General features: G+C 41.9%; 1 protein-coding gene across 3 annotated transcripts in view; it reads left to right on the top strand.

Annotated features, from left to right (window-relative positions):
* LOC131114699 (uncharacterized) overlaps positions 1-18,923 on the top strand; it is a 248,959-nt gene that overhangs the window by 140,883 nt on the left and 89,153 nt on the right. For 2 of the 3 annotated variants that reach the window (XM_078793986.1, XM_078793987.1), the window contains one exon: positions 18,116-18,249. In XM_078793986.1, coding sequence (XP_078650112.1) covers positions 18,116-18,249 — 134 coding nt within the window. Of the gene's footprint in view, positions 1-10,880; positions 10,971-18,115; positions 18,250-18,923 lie in introns of those variants that run through there. The other variant, XM_078793988.1, reaches the window with a different exon arrangement.

The following is an 18,923-nucleotide window of genomic DNA, read 5'->3' as shown; positions in this document are numbered from 1 at the left end:
CCATCATCACACACACACCAACAGACACTGGTGCGTACTTTACACACTTTCCCCTCAGCCTAGCAGACGTCCACCTTCCGCTCTCGCTGGACAGCTTGTCGTCCGTCCGTCCGTCCCCGTTGACCCAGATCCCTCCAAGAGGGTCACACCGGGTCAGGGGGCCGCAAATGAACTGATGCTAATTACGGTAAACAGTGCAAGCAGCGTGTTGGAGTGGCCGGCCTTTGTGCATGTGTGCGTGCAAGTGAGTGTTGAGAGTGGACGTGTCTAATTCCTGGGAAAAGGGAAGGTCCCATGAGGCAATCAGCCTTGTTTCATTCCGGGTGTTGAGTGCTTCGCCTTTTTGGGCTCTTGTGTCTATTTTCTCACTTCCGCTTCCATAATCAGCAGCTCGTTGATTGAGGCTTGGAAGTGTGGCTAAAATATTAGCTGATGCGACTATGCCACTGTGATAACGCCAATGGTATTGAACGCAACATCTCAAACCTTGTTGCATAGCAAACAAGTGGACCACATGGTTTGGTTCACTTGGACCACTGTTAAAACTCTTTGAAAGTATATTTTAGAAGCTTTTTATGAAAGATACGATGATAAAAGGCGGCACGGCGGTTGAGTGGTTAGCGCGCAGACGTCACAGCGAGGAGACAATGGTTCAATTCCACCCTCAGCCATCTCTGTGTGGAGTTTGCATGTTCTCCCCGTGCATGCGTGGGTTTTCTCCGGGTACTCCGGTTTCCTCCCACATTCCAAAAACATGCTAGGTTAATTGCCGACTCCAAATTGTCCATAGGTATGAATGTGAGTGTGAATGGTTGTTTGTCTATATGTGCCCTGTGATTGGCTGGCCACCAGTCCAGGGTGTACCCTGCCTCTCACCCAAAGACAACTGGGATAGGCTCCAGCACCCCCCAAATGTATTAATTATGTATTAATTTCTAATCGAAACCAGCATACCGAACCACGTGTGTGAACGCTAATTGACTTCACTGCCCAATCAAGCGCTCCTACGTTGCCTCACGGTTGGGGGTGGGAAGCGACAGCCTGACTGAGTGGTGCCTTGTAAGCATTTAACCTCCTGCAGAGGGAGAACTCGAGCACACACACACACACATGCCAAAGCGGAATATACTTGATTGACTCAACTTCTGAAGTGACATCAGATTACAGACAAGGCGGCCTGTAAATTCCCAGAAAACCACAAACGCACCGGCCTTGGAAACATACACCTCTTCTTCTTTTTCTTCTCCACTTGAAGGGACAAGGTGATCAACGGGGAAAAGTGATGGCTGGGGGTAAATTGAGGGTAATTAAGTCCAGAAGCGCCACGTCTGAATCGATGAGATGAGAGGTCGCAGGCGCGCATCTCATGTTGCACTTCTCATGTTTGGGACTCTTTCTCAACTGTGTGTGCCTTTTTTTACTTTTAAATAAAGCTCAGTCACCGCACTTCTTAATCAATTCATCAATCAATTATAAGTTTTATCTTAATTCTTCCGACTACCGAGACATGGACGAGTTTATATTTGGATGGCTTGGTAAATAAGACGGCAACTAAGCTAGTAGTCTTTCAGGAACATGTACAAAGTCGGTGTACAGCTAGTATATATTTACTATCCACTGAATATCACTCGAAACACAGCTATTATCGTCCAAGATAATTAGGTCTTGCCGACAACTTGGTGGAAGTGTCATGGTCCCGGGCTGCATGAGTGCCGACTAGCTGTGACAAGTGACTTGCTGAGGAGGGCGAGGGTGAAGGTGAAGAAGTTGGCAAGAATCTCTCCTGAAGACCTCAACCCCACTGATCACCTGTGGGGCATCCTCAAGTGGAAGGAAGGAAGATGGAGGTGTGGAAGGTGTCCAAGATCCACCAGTGATGTCATCACGAAGGAGTGCAAGAGGATTCCCAGTATAAGAACTAATACAGCTTCGGTGTTAGATAATCCGGGGGGGGGGGGGGGGGGCGTAAAACTGTACTGTAGAAAGGACACAAATTGATCTTGCAACTCACTTGTGTTGGAATTCATGTTATCTCTTATTGAACCGTAGCTCCCCAGTGCCAGCAGCAGTTGTGCAGTCACAGACCACGATGATGCTAACATCACATGCTTGACTGTTAGCAGGACACTTTTATTTTTTAAGACAATAATGGCTGTGTGTCGATAGCAAATCTACCCTGCTATACAATCTGTACACTGACTACTCTAAAGTATATACAAGACTACTTTGTAAAGTATCCCTTGAGAAGTAATCAGAAAATGTGATGCATGTACTCACTTTTCTGAGATACTGTACTTTCCTCACTGGTCCCAATACTTTGGTCTACATAGTGCTAAATCATAACCCCCCCCCCCACTTGTCTCCACGGGGGCGGCAGTTGACATCCTGCTTCGCAGCCCATCCAGCCGCCACAGTGTGCAGCCAAACGCCCTGAAAGTGTCTGCCGCCATTGTTCTCCGCACTTGAAAGTCAGCGAAGCTTTGTCAGCGTCCTCTCGTGCGCGTCCCCCCCTCTCCCTCCACTCGCACCCCCTAGCCTATTCACACGCTGCGTTGTATTTTTAGCTCGTCCAAGTTCGTTCCTGTTGTTCCGGCAATTCTTGAGTAATCTTTCAGACTCCCTCCCCAACCCCGCACCACCTCCTCCATTGTATTTTTAGACAAAGGTGAAAAATGGCTTAGCTGATTGTGAATTATGAAGGGCCTTCCCGTTGATGAGGGCTTTCTGGAGAGAGAGGGCGAAGGGGGGGGGGTGTGTTTGGCTTCAGCTGTGTGAGTGGGCACTGCACAAGGACAAATATTGGCAGTGTTGATGCCATTTCTCAAATGGTGCCGCTTTACAACACTTGCAGTTTAGTTAAGATACATCAATGAAAATCGGCTAATAGATTAAAAAATCAATAAAAAATCAGTCAGTGAATTTCAGTGCATTGATTCCATCACCTTGGATAGTGAAATGTACCCGAAATAAGGAGTGGAGTGTCATAGGCAGCAAGGTATACTTGTTATTATTATATTATGTTTGCATTGATTTTTTTCATTTCAAATGTTGTGGTTGAATTCTGTCTGATAAAACACAACAAATAAGGTATTTTTGATTAATGACATATTTTCATATTAGTCATTCATTCATTTTCTACCGCTTAAATCAGGGGTGGGCAAATATTTTGACTCGTGGGCCGCATTGAGTTAACAAATTTGTCCAGGGAGGTTCAGAACATACATTTAACACACATACACATTATTTTATGCTTATAATTTTCCTTGAATGTTTTTGTCTAATTTTATCTTAATTTAATTTAATTTATCAGCTGTATGTTCTCATGTCCATTTTTTCAGGAGCACTTAAAATATCAGAGCACATCAAACTATGTAATTTAATTTTACAGTTTTGTTTTTTTTTTTGTTTTTTTTTACTAAATAAGACATCCAAGTCATGTTGCTAGTTCATTCATTAATTCATTTTCTACCGCTTTTCCTCACGAGGGTCGTGGGGGGTGCTGGAGCCTATCCCAGCTGTCTTCGGGCGAGAGGCCAGCCAATCACAGGGCACATATAGACAAACAACCATTCACACTCACATTCATACCTATGGACAATCTGGAGTCACTAATTAACCTAGCATGTTTTTGGAATGTGGGAGGAAACCGGAGTACCCGGAGAAAACCCATGCATGCACCGGGAGAACATGCAAACTCCACACAGAGGGTGGAATTGAACCCTGGTCTCCTAGCTGTGAGGTCTGCGCGCTAACCACTCAACCGCCGTGCCGCCCATGTTGCTAGTTTGTATGTTAAAAGTTGAAATACTTAGAAAGCAACTGGCGGGCCAGATTCAAATGCTTGTTGGGCCGCATGTGGCCCCCAAGCCGTGGTTTTCCCACTCCTGGCTTAAATCCTACTAAAATCTGTTGCGAAGCGAGCAAATCAAGTGGAACGTTATGATGCATTAAAGTTCAATTAGAGAAGGTACATGTGCTGTTTTGAAGCCATCTGAGTCTGAGTCATGTGTGTTGTTGTCGCGGGCACAAGCGTTCTGACGCCGCAATAGATGCCGGCCGATCCGGCGCATTCCATCCAGAACACTTTCCTGCGAGACTTAATTGGTTTTCTTTAAGTCGGCGGGTGCGGACAGGCCTGAAGTAGGAGAAAGTGGGTGGGGGTACTTGAAGGGGAGTGAGTCAAACCACTCCGACAATCCACGTTTGAGGCGACCGTGTTTCATTTCCTGTTGCCTGCCTCGGTTCTGCCTTAAACGGCATTACCTGTTGAAGCCAGTTAAATCACGGACAGCGTGATTAGAAGGCCACTGAGGACAGTCAGTCTGGGCCCTTGCCCTTTAATTCAATTTATCTTTACAAACACACACATCTGTGACTCATTTGCCGCAAATTTTCGGGATGTCTTTTACTGCTTTGACGGAAAAGTTTGGCCTTAACTAAAAAACACTCTCTCGTATCTGGATATTGATCATGTGGCTGGTAATAAGGTCTAAGGTAGTGAGTGCTACATGAAACAGTACATAAAAAATAGTCCAAATGGTGCGTTAATGACCGGGATCAAAAGATGACCGTATTAGCTGGGGATTGCGTAAATTCTGCGGGCCAGTCCCCGGTTAATGAGGATGTATGGTTTCCCGTGGAAATGTTATTTTGATGGATGTGTGCTATATGCTTTGTATTACATTGTGATATTTTGCAGGAATCCTCTGAGCCGTGGTCTTTGTATTTGAGACAGTCTGGACTGTGCAAGACTTGTTTTTCTTTATGCGCATGAACACATTACGAACCAGAATGGCAAATAACAACTAGCAATCAACAGTGTGTGCTCTGACGAGAACGATGCAGTCACGGCTGCAGACAGAAACACATTTTTAAGAAGCTAGTTGTGTTCAAACTAAGGTTAGCAAGTCGAGTGGACCAGATGACAGCAATCGGAGCCAAGTTGAGTAAGCCCACCTGAAAAATAAAAAATCTCGCTGGATAAATGTTTTCATTGTGATTAAAATGCGATATTGACATTAAAATTATTGATTAAAGTCTCTAATTAGATTAAATTAGTAATTCCGTCCCTCCGCTGACAAACAGAACATAAACAGGAAGTTCACTGAATCATAACATGCGTCACAATGCCACAGTACATTTAGGAATTGAGGTTTTCCCTAGTGCCTGCAGCACTCGTGCAGCACTCATGCAGCCCCAGATCATGACAATGGCAAGACACAGCTATCTTGCTGCTCACCTGTGCTGCCAGCTATTCAGACAATAATATAAGATGTACCCCGACCGCCGTAAACTCAATTCACTTGGGGGCCACTGGAGCTAGGGTCTGGGCGAGACTGGGCCGCATCCAAAAAAAAAAAATGCATTTATTAAAAACAGAAAAATGAATAAACTTTGCTTTGGTTTCGATTTTCTACAAGAAAAGCTCTGATAAAACATTCCACTGTTCTCAAATATCTTAATTTTTATTTTTCTACACAAAATAAGATGAAAAATAAATAAACATATCAAGAATAAAGAAAATCAACCAATCAGTAATAAATAAATAAATATTATAATAATAATAATAAAACGGCAAATAATAAAAACTTAAGAAACCACATATACGTAGTTGCTGGGTAGACAAATTATTTTTTTCAGATTAAAATGAACAAAGCATTATTAGAGCCCTGTAGACATGACAAAACACGACTATATTCACATTTATACTCTTTTTATTTACAACATATTGCGCAACTGCAGGGTCTTGAGACACATGCTAACTCGCAAACTAGAGAGCTAGCGACCTAAACGGTTGCCTTCAAGTTATTTCCTTTAAACTTAAATAGCCAAAAACTTACCACTTCCACACGGATAGGGAGGATAACTATTAACAGTTATTTAACCTTTAACATGAACATTAATCAAATGTAATAATTTTTTCTGGGTACATGATACCATACAGCATCCATATCAAACTTACGCGGGCCGCATTAACATTAAACTTTCATATCAAGGCGAGGGCCTCAAACTAGTGTCCTGCGGGCCACATTTGGCCCGCGGGCCGCGTGTTTGAGACCGCTGCCCTAAAGTATCATTGTTTACTTTCTATAGTATTGTCCCTCACTCTCGGGTTTATTCTAATCTGCTACTATTCAAATACTGTAGTAAAAAAGCCCGCTAATGGACAAGTCCAACCTGTCCACGTGGTCTCTAATGATATCTTAATCCTGGCTTCATTGTCTAGTCCCCATATGGGATCCATGGAGGTGAAAGGAACAGATGGGTGCTCCGGGAGGACATCAGCTGGGGCCCGTTAGCCAGGGTCACCACGCTCTCTCGCCATTGTCACAAGCCTAGACTCCCGGCGTCTCGTCCACATTCCCGGGTCATGTTTTGGAAGTGCAGGGGTCGTGGCCCTTCAACCTACACACCCCCAACCCCTCACTCCTTCACCCGTTGAATTAGGATCCAAACATCATGTAATTACACCCATTTAGGCCGGGACAAACCACGGAGGGCTGACAAGTGGGACGCGGTCTGTCTCCCCAGACAAGGACGCTCCAACAAGGGCCGTGACCTACCTTTGTCTGCCGTGTTGACCTTAGACACCATGGGGTGATGCAGTAGATCCTTAGAAACAGCAGCGTGCTCCTATCCCCGCCGGGGGTGCCCAAACATTTTCCACTGAGCTCTAGATGTTTCCTCATAATATTAAGACATTATTCCTGTAAAAAAAGGTTTTTTCATGTCAGACTACAACTTTTTTCTCTCAATATTTTGACTGTATTCTTGTCAAATTACTTTTTTTTCTTGTTAAATTTGACTTCTATAATATGCCGTGGGCCAATACAGCCCCTGGGCCACACTTTGAGCACCCCTGATATAGATGATCTTTGACTTTGTGTGTGCAGAATGTCTTTAAAAGCAGTGTAGTGTTTTTTCCATGTTAGACTACAGCTTTTTTCTCTTAATATTTTGACTGTATTCTTGTCAATTACTTTTTTTTCTTGTTAAATTCTACAGGCCGCAAATGGCTCCCGGGCCGCACTTTGAACACCCCTGATATAGGTGATGTTTGACTTGAGTGTGTGCAGAATGGGTAAAAGCAGTGTAGTGTTTTTTCATGTTAGACTACAGGTTTTTTCTCTTAATATTTTGTTTGTATTCTTGTCAATTACTTTTTTTTCTTGTTAAATTCTACAGGCCGCAAATGGCTCCCGTGCCGCACTTTGAGCACCCATGATATCGATGATCTTTGACTTGAGTGTGTGCAGAATGTCTTTATAAAAGCAGTGTAGTGTTTTTTCATGTTAGACTACAGCTTTTTTCTCTTAATATTTTGAATGTATTCTTGTCAAATTACTTTTTTTTTCTTGTTAAATTTGACTTCTATAATATACCGTAGGCCAATACAGCCCCCGGGCCACACTTTGAGCACCCCTGATATAGATGATCTTTGACTTGTGTGTGTGCAGAATGACTTTAAAAGCAGTGTAATGTTTTTTCATATTAGACTACAACTTTTTTCTCTTGTGACTGTATTCTTGTCAATTACTTACTTACTTTTCTTGTTAAATTCTACAGGCTCCCGGGCCGCACTTTGGGCACCCCCTGATATAGATGATCTTTGACTTGCGTGTGTGTAGTCTTGAATGTCTTGAAAAGCATTGTAACGATTCTGTCATATAGACAATGTTTGACACGTGTTTAGTTGACGTTTGACTTTCATAGCCCCGATCAATGCCAAAACATGTCATCACAAAAAAGTGACAGCACGGTAAGCGTGCCACAAAGATCATTAGCGTGTTATCGGTGGCTGCATCAAAGGATGGGTCGAGGGAGACGTGTGACAAATCCTTTGCTGCTTAAAAAGTAAGATAAGCATCATTTATCACTCAGAGTGCTGCTGGCCCATTAACAACCACGGCTCCATTAGCGCTATCTGCAAAGCTTTTCTAATGCTTTGTCTGGCCACAGCTTGTGTACAAGGAAATCGTTAAGAGTTGTTTGTGTGAGGCGGATGCAGCTTTTAGGCTAACGGCGCGGCTATCTTCTCTGGCGTCCTGCTTCTGGTGGTTGGCGGACTGACGTGTAAAGACAGTGGAATAAGAGCTATATGTTTTTAGGCTGGACAAGTGTGCATTATTAATTCATAAGCAGACTACTATGTAAATGCATGCCTCCTCTGAGGAAAACAGTGAATAAATACCATCATTTCAATTTATAATGTGGAAATGTAATCTTAAGCTATTGTTTACAGGCTGAATATGAAACAAATATGAATAAATATACCTTTTTTTTTTATTTATTTTGTATTCCAGGTATGCATTGGTGTGCACAATGCATGCTCGCACAATTTTTAGGGAGAAATTAAAAAAAATATTTAAAATAAAATAGATTTATTGTCAAATATTGACTTTAAAATCTGTTGGCTGTAGAACACCACAATGTATCCCACCGGGCTTCTTCCAGTGGATTGACACTGTATATGTAGGTGTAGTTGTCCAACAAAACCATGATTATTGTTGAATCTATGGCATGGCTACTCAACAGGTGGCCCACAAGTCAAATCTGGTCCGTGAATACAATTGACTGGCACCTCACATTGTGCCATTTTTTTTGTGTTTAGGATCCCCAGTTCACAGGAAATGTCGGAAAATGTTCAGCATTGACAGACAGGCCTCTACCATTTACATTTTGTGGCTAATTTTATCATGACTCAAACAACCAAAACCATAAATCCCTTTCTCCAGGTGGATTTATTTTATCCAGGTATGGATCAACTTTTGATATGATCTTACTTTGTGGTTATTATCAAGCTGGAAACCTGCCATGCTCTGCTTCGGAATGTCCATTTTCCATTTTAAAACCAGGTTTTTGCTCAGTGAACCGCAGCTCCTCCAGTTCTGGCAGCACTCATGCAGCTTGGCTAGTGACCGCTCAAAAAACACAACGCACACAACAACACGGCTGACTAGCTGTGCAAAATTTAAAAAGCAGCATGAATAATAATAATAATGGGGTTTATTAGCTTAAGTATAAGTAAAATAAAAATGTATAATTACCACTAATTATCGAGATTTATTATCACTGTGCAAACTCGTGGGAACAGGCTGAAGTAGGTATGTATACACAAAGTGGTCAGTATACATGTACACGGCCTGTGGCATTAAAATTAGAAGATGGATGTTTACCAGGAGACAAATAGAGAGGTCACCATCATGTAAACTTTTTTCTACAATTAGCTACTTGTTGTCAGAAAGCCTTTTCCGCCTTTCAGATTGGGAGAAAAGATTCCACCCCCCCTTGGTTTAAAATCTTGTTGTGTTGAAGAAGGAGCTGAATGGGGGTTTATAGGGGGGGGGGGCTGCTGAACAGTAATTTCCATTTGACCCTATGCTCTAACTGATGTGGCCGTAGGAGGGGCGGAGGAGTTCCAAGTATGGGTGAGGGCTGGGGGATTAAGCACGGAAGGGGAGACAGGGGGGGCGGGACTCAGACACAAGATGAGGACAGTTATGTTTGTATGGACGGACACTGGACTTCATTGTCCTGCATGCTTCCTGTGCACCCCACCAACATGAAATGACCCCCAATCTGCCCATCTATGAATATACACACACACACACACACACACATATGAGGACACACATACCCGCACACTTCCTCTGGTGCTGATCGGGTGACATCATTAACAATCATTACTGGGACACCAGGAAGTGAACACACGATGAGATCAGGTTAGCCTGCTTTGTCGACATGAGAGATTTCAAGAGGACAGACTTTGTTTTCACCGCGGATTTCATCAACGTCAATCATCTTTGACGCGTGTTTTTGCAATATGTCCTTTAAACACGAATGCGGTTGATTCCGAATCCGATCCGGAAGTAGAGACTAGACAGTCCGACGTTTCTAAAGAAAAGAGTTTACTACAAGGTGTGGCGTCAGCATGTTAACGTTTCTACAGCATCGCTAACATCTAATGTGGCCACTAATTGTGGTGGGAAAGTCATGTGACCAAGTGGAATCAGGAATCAGGAACTCCCGTACAAGCTATTGCTAGCAAGTAAACAGAGTAGCAGATCTTGGGGGAGGGCAGACAGCTTATCTGGCTTCCAGACTCGCCCATATAAGGAATTCCTCACCTCTGTGACATCACAACAGGGCAGTTATACCACGCCCTTTAAAACGGAGCATTCCTGTCAAATAGAGGATCTTGGTATTTAAAAACAGCAGTGTTCCTTTGGCAAAGAGAAAGATCTTTGACTGGTATTTTTGGAGTTGATCCCAAGTAATAGCCGAGTGCTTCAATGGTATCAAGGATCTTAGAGTAGTGTTTTTGCAGTCAGTCCTTAAAAACGGTAGATGGCCCCTGTCACATAGAGCCTCTTGGATTAACGTTTTTGCAATATGAGAGCTTCTGTCACATTGAGGATCTTTGACTAGTGTTTTTGTAGTTGGTACTTAAAATCAGCAGTGTGCTTCTGTCACATAGAATATTTTTTAATGATATTTTTACAGTCGGTTTTTGGTAACATCAGAGCATCTCTCACATGGAGAGAATCTTTGACTAATGTTTATGCAGTAGGTCCTTAAAAACAACAGAGCGCTCCTGTCAGAGTATCTTTGACTATTGAGCAACATAAAAATGATTAATTTAGCACAGAAATCCAAGCCTATTGTTTTGTTTCAAAGAATTCCTCCCCAGCACTGCTAAGCCACGTTTTCCCCTGTTGGCAGTTTGTGCAAATGAAAGACACACTTGAGGCTTTGATTGCACAACCTCATCGTTTATATTTAGGCTTCCTCTGATGTTGGCTTCTGACCACTTCAATGTGTCATGGACACAGGCTTTTTTTTTTTTTTTTGGTACTTTGTGATTCCGCCCGGGCCTGGCCTTTTTTTTTTTGTCAGTGATGGAAAGCCTCGTTGAGCCCACTGGCGTCTCGGTAGCTGGTCTTGTGTGACGGCGACCACAGCTACCGCAAGTAAGGCAATACTGCTGTTGCTTTGGGCAGGGTGCATGCGTACCCACATCCTTGTTGGTGCTTGTGTGTGCACAATGCTGCAAACACCTTTGATGCTGTCAAGTGGCTTAATGTGTGTGTGTGTGTGTGTGTGTGTGTGTGAGAGAGAGAGGAGGAAAGAGTGACCCCTGTGACCAAGTGGATGAAATATACATTATTATACTATTTGCTATTCAATTAGCTGTATTCATACTTGTGGTTTGGTACCCTGGTCCAGACCAAAAAAAGAAAAAAACCTGGTGTGCACTTTGGTGTGGTTGGCTTAATGTGGTTCACTCTGTTATTTTTGTCGTGGGACCAAAGGCCGTACAGTAAAGAAGACATGCATAAAATTCATAAAGTAAGGACTTTATTGGGCAGTTTTCATTGCATATTACGTAACATAATTCAAATATTCATTCATTCATTTTCTACCGCTTATCCTCAAGAGTACACCCTGGACTGATGGCCAGCCAATCACAGGGCACATATAGACAAACAACCATTCACACTCAGATTCATACCTATGGACAATTTGGAGTCACCAATTAACCTAGCATGTTTTTGGAATGTGGGAAGAAACCGGAGTACCCGGAGAAAACCCACGCATGCACAGGGAGAACATGCAAACTCCACACAGATATGGCCGAGGGTGGAATTGAACTTGGGTCTCTTAGCTGTCCCATAACTCAAATATTGCAAACTGAAATGCCATCTTCTCTGTTATAGGTTATTCTGCAAGCAGACCTGCAAGCCGTCTCGGTACGCTGGTTTGTGCACACCCAAGTTTAGACGATTGTATTCACACGATCAAATGAACCCATACCAGCTGTATATGTGTACCATTATATGAATTTAGTCCTAATTATATGCTTATTAGACTTCCCGGTCGCATAAATGGAACCAGAAAATGTCCCTACACTATGGCGAGCATCAGTTTCTGCAATCAGTAGCGTGCACTCTGACAAGAACAGGACATGACTGGGACTCAAATTGTGTTTTTAATAGTTCACTATGACTATTTATTTTGTATATGTCATATCCCATATTGTAAAACAGTACAGTATGGTATAGTAGGTGACGTGAAAAAACCAGAACGTAAACACACCACTAAAATCCTAATAACGAGAGGTTCATGTGGTCCATGTAGAACACTTAACTTAGCACATATGGTTGATTGTCTGACAAAGCAGCAAGAATATATTTATTGTTGTGGTGTGGAAGTCCACCACATCATACTGGAAGCTCTTGGCTTATTCAGCTCCACCAGAGGACCAAAATAAAGTTTATTATTCTGCAGTAGTAAACATACTAATGTATTGTCTAATACTGCGAGCTAAAGTAGCTATTATTATGTCTGTTAAGGCAGAATTTTTAGATGATTGTACTAAGTGTACCTAATGAAGTGGCCTGTGTGTACATGTGCAGAACAGAGCATGTAGATTTACTTTAGCGAATATTGTTTATGTAACTGCAGCAGGGAAAAGAAAAATGTCTCCTCCGCCTTTAAGATGATGGAGCCGTCTCTCTCCCCGCAGAGACGAGGCCCTCGACCTTTCACACAATCGGCGTCCAACAATATAACATGGCCTCACCCTTGTTACACCTTCTATTGTGCTGCAGCGAGCAGCAGCTGGGGAGAATCACATTTAGGTGTCACAGGCAACAAATGTTACTTTAATTCAAATAGTAGGCATTAGCTCATATTTCCTCCCTGCCGCTTTATGAATCCTCCTGTGTCCATTGTTTGGACGGCCGCGTTGACGTCGCCTTGGCGGACCTGGCTAATTGAGCGAGTGCGCACTTGGACTGGGTTCAAGGGGAACCAACGTCTGTTGTCCTTTATTTGTGTGCCTTTATTTTGTCTTTCTCAAGGTCGCCTGTGTGTGTGTGTGTGTGTGTGTGTGTGCGAGACTATGTGCAGAATACATACTGGCTTTAGCTGCCAAGTGATTGCTCGAATTGGACAGAGACAGTGAGGAATTCTTTTATTTTTTTTTTTATTTTCCATTACCGTTTTTTGAGTGATTCATCAGCCACGTGAGCTCAATCAGCAAAACAGATCTCAAAGGATCAACTAAGATTTTCTACCTAAAAAATACACGTTGGCAATCTAAAAGCTTTATTGGTTTATAACTATATTTGATCCATTTTAAAGGTTCTTTAGCTGAAATCTGTAGACATTATTGAGCATATAACTTGTACATGTCATTTTAACCAGATTAACTTAACATCATGTATTAAAATTTACATATCTGCAAATAAACTGAATATTTTTTTAGTTCTAAACATTTAATATTATCCCCTGTCCATGTCGACCATAATGCAGTCATGGATTAATTCCTGATGTACTTAACAATGTTACTTTTAAGTAACAACAACGTGACATTATAAGTCTTGATGCATTTTGAAGGAGGCGTTCAAACACCATCCATTCATCAGTGAAAGCCCTTCCTTCTTATTCATACTTTGACCTGCATTGTGCCATGTTTTTCTTGATCCAGTGTTAAGATCGGGTATTAGGGATGAGATTGGTGTGTCTTTAATGCCCCTGGATTACCAGTAATCTTATCTTCTCAGATTACTCAAGAACGGGAGGCATCGAGCCAATTCGGAATTGACATGAAACTGATTTTACATCAAATGAGGCAAGACTTTTTTCCGTGATGTTTGATATCCTCCTGATCAAAATGCAATTTATTGCTATTTTTCACCTGGTCTTAACATTGTGATCAGGATTGTTGATTAATTTATATATTTTAAGATTTAAGATTATCTTACAAGATATGAAGATGACATAAGCATATTGTTTAAAATATCGTCAATTGTCAACAACATGTCATCTGGCAATGAAAGAATATTCAATTTTTTTTTTTTCATACACCATCTCAGTTATTGTACAATTAAAGAGTGCACCTAACAAACTAGTTGAGTGCCCAAACCAAGCATCTACATCCCGATCACTCAGTTTGAAGAATGCATAGTGGTCCAGGTTCTTAGGGTTTAAACTTGGGTCACGACAGGTACCGGCCATTGAATTATTTAACCATCTTCATGGTGTGTGTATGTGTGTGGTTTATTTGTTGACAGAACGCACACGGAACAATAAATAACAGTCTCTTTCTTTAAGCGCAGTGTGCTGTTGGCTGGTGAAGCATTCAAGTGCACTGCGTATTTCTAAATGTTGGACTTACCTCTGTTTGCTTGTCCTTAATAATTGTAATATTGGTGTTTTTATTTCATTTTATGTAATTCACCATTTATATGTAATTTCTCTTATTTTTCTGCATGTAAAAATGTAATTATTCCTTGTCAAATGTATTTTCTATTTATGTTATTGGTTGTCTGGAATGCATTAATCGGATGAACATTATTTCTAATTTCATGTTTCGGTCTCGGCCATAACCCAGTAAATATAAAAGCATAGCATGCCATCATCTCTCATCTTGAGATGGGGCAGGTGCCGCCCGAATCCATGTCAACCCGGGATTACACAGGATGTGTCGCTGAGGAGGAATTACTGACATAGAAAGTCAGATTATATTGGAAAATATGGAAGATTAGGAGAGGAATAAGACGCAGATAGTGCTAAATTCACAAGATAATCTGTCGGCATATCTTGATCAAAATATCCCTTACGGGGAAACATGGGAATTATGCTGTGTGTGTGTGTGTGTGTTGACTGAGGGTTGGTATGGGATTATTGCAAAAGGGGATGGCAGTTCTGGACTTCAACGTCTTTCAATGACCGCCATCTTTCAGTTCTGAACAACTTTTATCATTTTGAACGTCCTGTTTTGGTATTTAGCCATAAGAGTTCAATTTTCTGTTCTATGGTTGTCATCACATTTTTTTCCTCTTCATGCTATTACTGGTACACTTCTGTGTTGGGGAAGCATAAACGAAGACACACACAGAAAAGCCAAAGAAAAAGCAAAACATGCATGTAAAGTGGGGCTGTAAGGCTGTCGAGTGGTTAGCGCGCAGACCTCACAGCAAGGAGACCCGAGTTCAATCCCACCCTCGGCCATCTCTGTGTGGAGTTTGCATCTCTGGTTTCCTCCCACATTCCAAAAACATGCTAGGTTAATTGGCGACTCCAAATTGTCCATAGGTATGAATGTGAGTGTGAATGGTTGTTTGTCTATATGTGCCCTGTGATTGGCTGGCCACCAGTCCAGGGTGTACCCCGCCTCTTGCACGAAGACAGCTGGGATAGGCTCCAGCACCCCCGCGACCCTCGTGAGGATAAGCGGTAGAAATTGATGAATACATGTAAAGTTAGTCCTTCAACGGTATGATAATTTTTTTATGTTTTGGTTTTAGTGCTCCGGGAAGCTGCAACATTCCAACCATGATGTGTCGAAGGATGACTGTAAAACTGAAACTGTAGTAAGTCCTGATACGGTATTTTTGTTTTTTTGTCCCTGCCGGCTGCCATAGCTCGCTAATTGCATCTGTACACACTTGCAGTCTAATGCCATTTTCATTTAGCTAATTGGCTGCCTTGTCTCCTTATGAACTGATGGCGTTATTAAGGGCCGTGCAGGCCAAGAAGGTCAATATCAACATATTACTGCGGAAAGTCACAATGAGACAGAATCAGCGAGTCAGCAGCACCTGCCACTGTTTGCATGCGGCCGTTCACAGACTACATAGACAGCGGCAGGCACAAACACACAGATGAATAAATACACAAGGACACCAGCACGTACACACTGGCGCTCCCTGCTCAGCCCCCCCGCCGCCCCCCAGGCTTAATCTAATCAAGTGCGATGGCTAGCTCGATTAATAAAGCCAGCTATTGACTTCTAATTGGCGCCGCTCTGCTCTGCTAATTTCCTGGGACGAAGTTACACTAATGCAGTTTGCCTGATGGACTACTTACAGTTGACTCCCAAGAGAGCCGGGCCTTGGAGACGGATAGATGGCAAGGTTGAAAAGAAGGGAGGGAGAGGATGTTAAAGTTTGATAAAGATCGCAGGCTGTTGTTTCAGTGCAGACCATTTTCTAATCAGCGGCCCGCCGCTGCCTTTGGAAATGTCATCCACACGGGTGTAGCTTTACCGCGCCATGACATGATGCTGGGTAGGGGTGGTGCCGCACTGCTTGAGCCCGCTGCCTTTCACCAGTGCAGTGTAACACTAGCCACCTGTACACGCACTAATGAATTCCCTGCAAAAACCACTCGCAGCTCTGAGAGTGCCCGACACACTTTTGCGGGCTCTGATCACATTAGTTCTGCTGAGCTGACCTCAAATATCTGCCCGCATATATAAAAGAGATTAAGGAATAGAAAACAAACATGCGGCTGGGAGTTTTTTTTTCTTTCTATCACGGCCATGTGATAAGTTAAGGCCATAATGGTACGCCATGATCACGGTTTGGTATGTACTGGTTTGAAGGTTTATTTTGCCCAAACTGTAAGACATTAATTCATTCATTCATTTCTACCGCTTTTCCTCATGAGGGTCGCAGGGGTGCTGGAGCCTATCCCAGCTGTCTTTGGGGCGAGAGGCGGGGTGTAAGACATTAATAAACATTAATAAATTGAATGTTTTTATAAGTGGAGCACTGTGATTGGCTGGCGACCAGTCCAGGGTGTAACCCGCCTCTCGCACGAAGACAGCTGGGATAGGTTCCAGCATTCCCCCGTGACCCTCGTGAGGATAAGCGGCAAAAAATGAATGAATGAATAAGTGGAGCATGAAAATTCTTCCTAAATACGACTTTTAACATTTTAGAGCCCTGCAGACATGAAATAACACCCCTATGGTCACGATTACACTCCTATTATTCATTGTTCACACCAGATTTTACAACTATTCTAAAGGGACTTGAGACGGCCATTTGCTGGGAAGCTAATGTGCTAACAAGTTACCCTCAAATGTATTTTTTCTAAACTTAAAGGAAAACTGCACTTTTGGGAAATTTTGCCCATCATCCACAACCCTTATGTGTAAACTGTAATACATTAATAAACATTAATAAAGTGAATATTTTCATAAGTGGAGCATAAAAATTCTTCCTAAATACGACTTTTAACATTTTAGAGCCCTGCAGACATGAAATAACACCCCTATAGTCACAATTACACTCCTATTATTTATTGTTTACACCGGATTTTACAACTATACTACAGGGACTTGAGGCAGCCATTTGCTGGGAAGCTAATGTGCTAACAAGTTACACTCAAATGTATTTTTTCTAAATTTAAAGGAAAACTGCACTTTTGGGAAATTTTGCCCATCATCCACAACCCTTATGTGTAAACTGTAAGACATTAATAAACATTAATAAATTGAATATTTTCATAAGCGGAGCATAAAAATTCTTAAATAAGAAGAAATTATAAGAATAAATTCTTAAATACGACTTTTAACATTTTAGAGCCCTGCAGACATGATACAACACCCCTATAGTCACGATTACACTCCAATTATTCATTGTTTACACCGGATTTCACAACTATAGTAGGGGACTTGAGGCGGCCATTTGCTAGGAAGCTTTCTACATCAAGTTACCCTCAAATGTATTTATTCTAAACTTAAAGGAAAACTGCACTTTTGGGAAATTTTGCCCATCATCCACAACTCTTAGGTGTAAACTGTAAGACATTAATAAACGTTAATAAATTGAATATTTTCATAAGTGGAGCATAAAAATTCGACTTTTAACATTTTAGAGCCCTGCAGACATGAAATAACATCCCTATAGTCACAATTGCACTCCGATTATTCATTGTTTACACCAGATTTTACTACTATGCTACAGGGACTTGATTTACTAGGAAGCTAATGTGCTAATAAGTTACCCTCAAATGTATTTTTTCTAAACTTGAAGGAAAACTGCACTTTTGGGAAATTTTCCCATCAGCCACAATCCTTACATGTAACATGAACACGTATTCAGTTCCCTTTTCTGTAAGTTAAAATGAGCTAGCTAAAAAATGCATGTCATTGGGATCTACCTATTTCAACTACAAGCTCACTACAAAAACCTCTTTTACTGTTTGATACACCTGTACAGTACACGCTGTGAACAAGCAGTAACAAGTACATTGATAACATGTAATACTTACAGTATCTTGCTATATTTTGATGATTTTACTGAACCTTCTTTCTTAGGCGCACTGAGGAGCCCAGGAGCTAATGCTACTTCCGTCAACAACAGCATCATAGAAACATGGACGGCACTTACTATGTCTGCTCTCAGGAGATGGCTGTGTCTTCCAGCACAAGGCTTGTGCTCCAGTCCTCAGGTAAAAAAAAACTGCCAGCAATCTTGTAGTCCATGTAATGGTCAAAATAGTCCAAATATATTTATCGGTGCAACCAATAATGCAACAGCTACTTTATTTCCATTTTGCTGTTCAGAATAGCTCATTTGAATTTCCACTATGACATAAATTTAACTAAGATTGTGGTTATGCAAATCATTTTTCCTGCAGCAAAAGCTATCCTTGTGGTTTTTTAACAACAGTGTTGACTGTGCGATAACGATCATTTGCTAGCAAGGAAGCTGTGTATCCATCGTGACTTGAAACCATCACTGTAACTTGTGTGGCTATGCTACGCTAACATGGTTATTCCACTTTAGACGTGTCACACGCATACGACATGACAACGCGGTGTAGCGTGTTCCTTGAAGAACAGGTGTCGGGCATCAAATAGGCCAGACAGATTAAGACAAGTTTGGGAGGGATTGTCAGTGGAATAGCTAAGATTTGCAGATTACACCGTGGAAGGGGGGGGGGGTTAATAACAGGAATGTCACTCTTGAATCCTACCAAGGGGATATACCAACTATATTCCCAGATTCATTGAATAAGCTGCTGAACCCTCGTCTTATATTTGTATGGGAATGCTAGCTGCTTCAATTACATAGAAAATGGACTCACTTTACTCCACTTGGAAATGGTGCCAAATATTTGAA

This window comes from Doryrhamphus excisus, linkage group LG10 (genome assembly GCF_037039965.1).
Source record: "Doryrhamphus excisus strain RoL-2023G ecotype Guam linkage group LG10, RoL_Dexc_Guam_v1.1, whole genome shotgun sequence".
NCBI classification, from domain to species: Eukaryota; Metazoa; Chordata; class Actinopteri; order Syngnathiformes; family Syngnathidae; genus Doryrhamphus; species Doryrhamphus excisus.
This window is presented reverse-complemented; position numbering and strand designations above follow the sequence as displayed.